Here is an 8,336-nt window from a genome sequence, read left to right on the forward strand (position 1 = left end):
AGCGTTCAAATTAATATGTCAAAAGTAATCTTTATTCATTTACATTTTAAAAAATTAATCTGGTATTATCTTGTAGCTTCAAGATTTGAAAGATGTAATTGTTTATTTTTAGAATGACATTGCAGGGTAGGTGTGAGATACTGGTTCTGGCCAGTTCGAGCATAAAATGAGTAGAATATTTGGGCCGGATATAGCCGGTTTAAACACTAAAGGGTTAAATATAAGAAGCACTATATTACCCAGTGTGTCACTTCTTATTTAAGACAATAGTGTGTATCTGAAGGGATTTGACAGTAGTTCTAGAAACTTCATAGAGGTTCCCTAATTGGTATGTAATGCTACATGATAGTGTTACATGAGCATTGAATGCGAAAAATTCTGTGGTTATGATGATGGGTTTCAGAGAAGTGAGCTATAGATGATCAGTTGGATTTGTAAGGATAATTTGCATGAATGGCACCGAAAAGTGTTCTGAGAATTTTCCAATTTGCATTTGTGTTCTTAGCTTTGGTCATTCTATCAGCTGATTTATGCAGCTGAGGAAGTTGTACAGGTATGGACACATGTGATGTGATTAGACAATGAACACTCGGCTAAAAAGCAATCTGCATTAACTAAAGCGGGTCATGAAGAGTGTAACACTCAAAGAAGATCAGTTGTCAGGAGACTGAAGAATCACTAATAAGATAATATTCACAAAAAGTCTGCTTGCCTTATGGAAACAATACATTGAAAATACTAATACCATCACAACTTCTAAATCATTACTGGTGAATTGTTATGTGTGCTGATGTATGCTCTGTGGTAGGCCTTAAATCTGAATGACTGACTGGTGTGTGATTGGCAAGGCTAGTTGCAAAGACATATATAATACATACATATACATACATACATACATATATACTTACACACACACACACACATACATACACACACACATATGTAAATATAATTATATCCATATATGTATACATACATACATATGTACACACACACATACATATATGTACATATAATTATATACATGTGTGTGTATGTATATGCATATATATATACACACGTACATGTGCATGTACATATATATATGTATATATATACATACACACACATATGAATACATATAACACATATATATATACACATATATATATATACATATATAAAAGAGTAAAAGAGTAATACACATATATATATATATACATATATGTATGCATATATATGCTTTATTTCACCATCGATTTCATGTTGACCCTTCCAAGCTCGCATGGGTTAGACAGGAGCTTTTACAACAAGATTCTCTCATGGTACCAACTACAACCAATTTCCAAGTTAGGTAATAGTCTCTCAGTCTCTCAAACAACAAACACCCTGGATATGGTAACACAGAGAATTGGAAACAAACGATACTGTATGAAGGAGTCATTTGTTTACAGAAAGAAGACTGGAAATATAGGATCCCTGCCCTTTTGGCCAAGCAAAGTTTGCATTATATGCTCCCACAGAGGGGGTGGCTTTAGAAAAAATTTTAATTTGGTGGACCCCTATAGTCATACTATGTTTAAAAATTACTTTTATAGATACTTCTTTCAAAATTCCTATATTGTTTTTCACACATTAACTTGTGTAGGTTGAACTATGCGAGATGTCAGAGAAAGAAAACTAACTGTTTCTTGCAATGTATACCAATACATACATCTCAAGCCAGATTTTTGCTGGGGTCCCTCAGAATACTGTTGTGGATCTCCAATTTACTATTTTGTTTTGTGGACCCCCAAATCTTTTAAGGACACTCAGGGGCCACATGAACCCTGGTTGAGAACCACTGGGCTGGGGCATAGCAAGCTTAATATCTTATACTTTTTGCTCTCTGCTTCAGGTGTGTAAACAATATTATCATGCTGACTTCCTCCAATAAGGAAACCATCAGCATATTTTACAAATCTAACTGTATTAGTGAGAACATTCAGCTCAAAATCAAATCTCTCTCTCTCTCTTGAATTTCCAACTCTAATTTATGGAGGAAGATGATATTTCTACTGATTTCTATAGAAAGGTGACCTGTAACAGGTGCAGCAAAGCAGTAGATAAAAGCTTTCAACTCCAAGTAATATCTATATATATAAAACTCTAGTTGTGTGAGTGTCTGTCCCCTTCGATTTAGATTCCTAACTCCTCCCACATTTTGCGGTGCAGTTTAACCAAATTCGGGTATCTTATAGTCATGATTCATATTGAGCCCGTCTGACTATTAGCGCGCGTCAACGATGAGTCTACGATTTTAAAAATAATTTAACATCATTTTTTATTCCATTTTAATGCATAAAATGCATCGTATGTCGATGGCGGCGGAGTTGGCGTCCACGCTCACAGCTGCACCTGTTTGCTTCTCCCCCTTCCCTCCCTCGTGAAGCTGTGGGGAAGGGAGTGTAAAGAAATCAACGTCGTAATGCGTTGTGAAGGAAACCAGCGTTCTTTTAGAACAACGACTTCATGGCTTGAAGACACCAAAACAAAAATGGCTAAGAAAGCCCTATTGGCATCTATAAGGGAAGTAACTCTCTAAAAATGCTTATATAGTTATTTCCCTTACAAACCCGAGCAACGCCGGGCGATACTGCTAGTTTATATATAAAAGTCAAGTTGTGTGTCTTTCTCCTACGATTTAGATTCCTAACTACTCCCACATTTTGCGGTGCAGTTTAACCAAAACCGGGTATCTTATAGTCGTGATTCATATCCAGCCCTTCTGGGTATTAGCGCGCGTCTACGATGAGTCTACGATTTAAAAAATAATTTACCATCATTTTTTTCCATTTTAAAGCATTTTTTCGCTATTATATAAGGGAAGTAACTCTCTAAAAATGTCTACGATGAGTCAACGATTTAAAAAAAATTTACCATTTTTTTTTTTCCATTTTTAATGCATTTTTTTGGCTATAACTCTCTAAAAATGCTTATATAGTTATTTCCCTTACAAACCCGAGCAACGCCGGGCGATACTGCTAGTTATATATATAATACATATATATAAGCAAGAGAGTGACCGGAAGAGACACTTGCACAGTGCTGCAGTGGTGGAAAGATTAAATCCCTGCCATTCCCCAACCTCCAGAGCCATTGAAGAAACTGTTGACATCAACTGACCAAGATTCCAAGCAATTCCAAAACGAAATTAGATAATAAAATGCTGCTCTACAGATGACATCGTTTGGAGCCACAAGAGATTTAAATGAGCCAGGATTCAGGCAAACTTTCAAGATCCAAGCCAGATATATCATTGGATTGGCTCTCTGCTACCTCTGTCAAATAAATCACCAAAATCGGCCTTTCATTGTTTATAATCTGAACCTGTTTTTGGTTACGATAAAAGCTACACAAAACGTGTTTTTGAATTACATATATGTACTTTATAGGAGTGGCTGTGTGGTAAGTAGCTTGCTAACCAGCCACATGGTTCCGGGGTCAGTCCCACTGCGTGGCATCTTGGGCAAGTGTCTTCTGCTATAGCCCCGGGCCGACCAATGCCTTGTGAGTGGATTTGGTAGACGGAAACTGAAAGAAGCCTGTCGTATATATGTATATATATATATATATAAGTGTGAGTGTATATGTTTGACAACCGATGCTGGTGTGTTTACGTCTCCGTCACTTAGCGGTTCGGCAAAAGAGGCCGATAGAATAAGTACTGGGCTTACAAAGAATAAGTCCCGGGGTCGATTTGCTCGACTAAAGGCGGTGCTCCAGCATGGCCACAGTCAAATGACTGAAACAAGTAAAAGAGTAAAAGAGTATATATAAGTTGAAAACTTTCTTTTAACATTTCAAGTAACGTCTATGTTCCATGTTAGCATGGGTTGTAGAGTTATTTATATAGAAAGTTGGTATCTCAGCTACTAGCAACTGAGACCTGTGTAGTCTAAACGATGTTTTAAATTTTCTTATTTTCTTTAGCTTAGGCAACGTCAAGTATTTCTGTTTGTGTGTGTGTGTGTATATATATATATATATATATATATATATATATTATATAATATATACACACACGCATACATACATAGGTGCAGGAGTAGCTGTGTGGTAAGTAGCTTGCTTACCAACCACATGGTTCTGGATTCAGTCCCACTGTATAGCACCTTTGTCAAAAGTCTTCTACTATAGCCTCGGGCCAACCAAAGCCTTGTGAGTGGATCTGATAGTCGGAAACTGAAAGAAGCCCATCGTGCATATATATATCGATGCGATAATAAAAATGCCTGCTCCCACTAACAAAACTACACGACAAGCATTTTTAGGTTTGGTAAGTTATTACCAGTTGCACATTCCTAAAATGTATGAGCTAAGAGCTCCGTTGAATAAGTTGCTAAAGAAGGACTCGAAATGGAGCTGGACAAACGAATGTCAGAAATCATTCGAGGAATTAAAAAAGTGGTTAGCATCAGAGTTATCATTAACTCATTTCGACCAAATTTGAAAATAATTGTGGCATCGGATGCCAGTGAATATGGAATAGGAGCTGTGATATTGCATAAATTTTATGATGGTAAAATCAAAGCTATTGCACATGCATCGAGAGTTCTATTACCAGCGGAAAGAAACTACAGCCAGATTGAAAAAGAGGCGTTATCATTAATCTTCGCAGTAAAAAAATTCCATAAATTCTTACATGGGAGGAAGTTTACATTGCAAACGGATCACCGACCGTTATTGTCTATTTTTGGTTCGAAAAGGGTATTCCAATGCACTCAGCAAACCACTTACAGCGCTGGGGGTCTACTCTGTTGAACTACGATTTCCAGATGGAGTTTTTGCCATTAATGAAAATGGGACATGCAGACGGGTTGTCTAGGCTAATTCCGAAATATGAGGAACCCTTTGAATACACGGTGATTGCATCGTTAAAACTAGAAATGGAACTAAAGAATATTTTGTGCAATGTAGCACGAGATTTGCTGGTAACGCTGGAAGAATTGAAATCGGGAAATGATAGGTTCATGAATAAGATTTTTTAAAATGTTGTGTAACATGAAAAATATAAATGAGCGGGACGCAGGTTCAAAGCACTACTCAGTATGTGATGAGGTGTTATTATATGCACAAAGAGTGCTAATACCTGAAGCACTGCAAAACAGAGTATTAAAAGACTTACATGTAGGACATCCGGGGATTGTCCGGATGAAGAGTCTCATGAGTAGTTACGTTTATTGGCCGAATATGGACAAGCAACTTGAGAGACTGGTAAAAACAGTTTAGGGGATGCGCTATGGCAGCAAAGGCGCCCCCAGTGCAGATTCAGTCATGGCCCAAAACGGATTCGGCTTGGTCTAGACTACATGTGGATTTCGCAGGACCAATAAATGGCTCTCATTATATCATTGCAGTGGATATCTATTCCAAATGGCCTGAAGTGTGTAAATGTTCAAGGCCAACCACAAGTGTGACTATTGACTTCTTGGAAGAACTGTTCACTCGTTATGGAGTGCCAGATACGATCATGTCAGATAATGGTACACAATTCATGGCGAAGGAGTTCGAAAGATTCTGTAAATCGGTTCAGATGAAGCAAGTGTTAACTCCGCCATACCATCCAAGGTTAAATGGATTAGCGGAAAGATTTGTCAACACATTCAAGACAGCCTTAAGAAAGACCAGATGGCAAATCCTGGAAGATACAAATATGACAAAGATTTTGCAGGTGTATAGAATAACACCGAATCCAAATGCAGAGTTGGGTAGGTCACCTGCAGATTTGATGTTTTCCAGAAAAATTCGTTCTATTTTTGACAAATGATTGCTGAGCAGGAACCAGAAAAGAGAAAATTTGGGAAGAAAAATGAAATTTTTTAACACAGGTGACAAAGTGTATTTTAAAATATATAGTACCGGAAAACAGGACTTGGAACAAGGAAGTATAACTGGACGTCTGGGTAACGTGATGTACATGGTAAAAGGACCAAAATATGAACACAGAAGGCATTTAAACCAATTAAAAAAAATATATACCAAAAACCAAGAGAGGCTAGAAGAACCAATGGATTTATGATATGATTTGTTCGAACCGACACGTAGGTTGAACAGGAAGAGAAAAACCTACAGAAATGATGGAAATTAACGCTAAGAGAAAAAGATATGCCAGTTTCTCACCAAAGAAATAAAATTGATATATATATATATATATATATATATATATATATATATATATATACATATACATATATATATATGTATTTATATGTGAAACAAGGTGGAAAAAAAGAGTACTCAAATACCAGTGGTAGAGTAATATGCTTTATTTAAAGCAGCAGAAAATTCAACAAAATCTGTTACTCTGAGTTTCTTGTTGCCGTTCATCAGACAGTCTTTTGTAGAAACTTTCTGATGAACGGCAACGAGAAACTCAGAGTAACAGATTGTTTGAATTTTCTGCTGCTTTAAATAAAGTATATGTATTTATATGTATATTTATACATATGTATATCTCTATATTATGATTCTGAAATGTGAAAAGTTTGTCTCATTTTGGCATTGGAACGGGTTAAGGGGCACTAGATGGGGTCGGATTGACTCCAAAATTTACAGGGACATGTAAAATGAGGTGAGGATGAGAGTGGGCTAGGTTAGAAATTCCTCTTAAAAGGTGTGGTTACTAGGGCAAAAAACGCACATTTTGACAAGACTACTCTCATTCTTTTATCTGCCTGTTTTCCTCCATCTCTCTCTTTCATCCCTTCCTTTCACATTCTCTCTATAACGTCGTTTGATAGCGTCTACTATCTTTCCTCTGCCGCCTTCAATATTTTTACGCTTTTTAAACCCTTCGTCGTTATTCTCATTCACTCATTATTACTTTCTCTCTCCCCCTCTCTCTCTATCTATATATATCGAGAAAGATTCTCATGAATGTGTGGTGGTGGTGGTGGTGGTGGCGATGATAATTCTCTCTATGAATGCAGACAGACGTAGAGAGAGAGAGTGACTGCGCTGGCGAAGGCGGCAGAGGAAAGATAGTAGACGCTATCAAACGACGTTATAGAGAGAAAGTGAAAGGAAGGGAGAAAAGTATAATGAAGTGAATGAGAATAAGACGAAGGGTTTAAAAAGCGTAAAAAATATTTCTTTCTCAACTTACTCAAGATCTTTGTTGTGATAAATGGGAGAGAGGTAGATAGAGATAGATAAAGAGAGAAAGAGAAAGCGAGGGAAAATCCAGAGAAATGAAGAGTAAGAGAGAGGGAAAGAGAGAGAGAAAGGAGAGAGAAACAAAAAGGGAGAATGTGGCGATAAGAAACAGAAAGGAAGCAACAGAAAGTAACAACCACAACCTCACCCGCACGTAGAGCGGGTCACCTTAAGTTAGTATATATATATATATATATATATATGCAGCCTTCGAAACATATGTCGAAAATAAAATAAAGGAATTTTGTTAATTCGTCGTTCAACTCCATTCTTTCATTTATTTGTATTAAAAAAAACACACAAATTTCCACACGATAGCACGTGATCTCTGCCCTAGGCAAGTAGCTTCAACCGTGGTTTTTCTGACATGAATTTGCTACCAGGTATCGTTTAACCGAATTATCCATAATAAGATAATTCATTCAACTACTCAATTATTATATATGGGTATATATATATATATATATATATATTATATATATAGATATATTACATATATATTATTATATATAGTAATACATAGACCTGTGCTTGCAAAGACCTGTTGAGGGAAGTGAAATCAAAATCGAAATCAAATTTGATGATGACTGGCATCCATGCTAGTGGAGTGCTAAGAGTACCATCCGAGCATGATCGTTGCCAGAGTAGCTGACTGGCCGGTGGCACATAAAAAGTACCATTCGAGCGTGATTGTTACCAGCGTCACATTATTGACACTTATGCCAGTGGCATGTGAGAAAACATTCGAGCGAGGTCGTTGCCAGTGCCCTGGACATTAAACACTTGGAGTGATTGGCATTAGGAAGGGCATGCAACTGTAGAAACTCTGCCAGATAAGATTGGAGCCTGGTACAGCCATCTGGTTTGTCAGTCCTTAGTCAAATTGTCCCAGCATGGTAAGCAGACGTTAAATGATGATGATGATGATGATGATGATGATGATATGATGATAAATATATACATATATATATATATATATATATATATATACATAAACATATACAAATATACATACACATATATATAAACATACATATATTGATTTGATCTGATTTTTCCAGTTTCAGCTTATGAGCTGTGGCCATGCTGGGGCACCACAAATTATATATTTATAGATATATATTTATAAATATATATAATATATATATATGTATTTATAC

The 8,336-nt window shown here is 36.6% G+C and overlaps 1 protein-coding gene across 1 annotated transcript; it reads left to right on the forward strand.

Annotated features, from left to right (window-relative positions):
* Nucleotides 1-5,260: 5,260 nt before the first annotated feature.
* On the forward strand, nt 5,261-5,788 carry LOC115212277 (uncharacterized protein K02A2.6-like). The gene has a single exon (XM_029781117.1). The coding sequence runs from the start codon at nt 5,261-5,263 to the stop codon at nt 5,786-5,788; it is 528 nt and encodes a 175-aa protein (XP_029636977.1).
* The last annotated feature ends 2,548 nt before the right edge of the window (nt 5,789-8,336 follow it).

The sequence above is a fragment of the Octopus sinensis genome, linkage group LG5, assembly GCF_006345805.1.
Source record: "Octopus sinensis linkage group LG5, ASM634580v1, whole genome shotgun sequence".
In the NCBI taxonomy this organism is placed as follows: domain Eukaryota; kingdom Metazoa; phylum Mollusca; class Cephalopoda; order Octopoda; family Octopodidae; genus Octopus; species Octopus sinensis.

Bases quoted from the DNA above. Each gene is read 5' to 3' on its own strand.
- LOC115212277 (XM_029781117.1), top strand. From the start codon at position 5,261: ATGGCAGCAAAGGCGCCCCCAGTGCAGATTCAGTCATGGCCCAAAACG.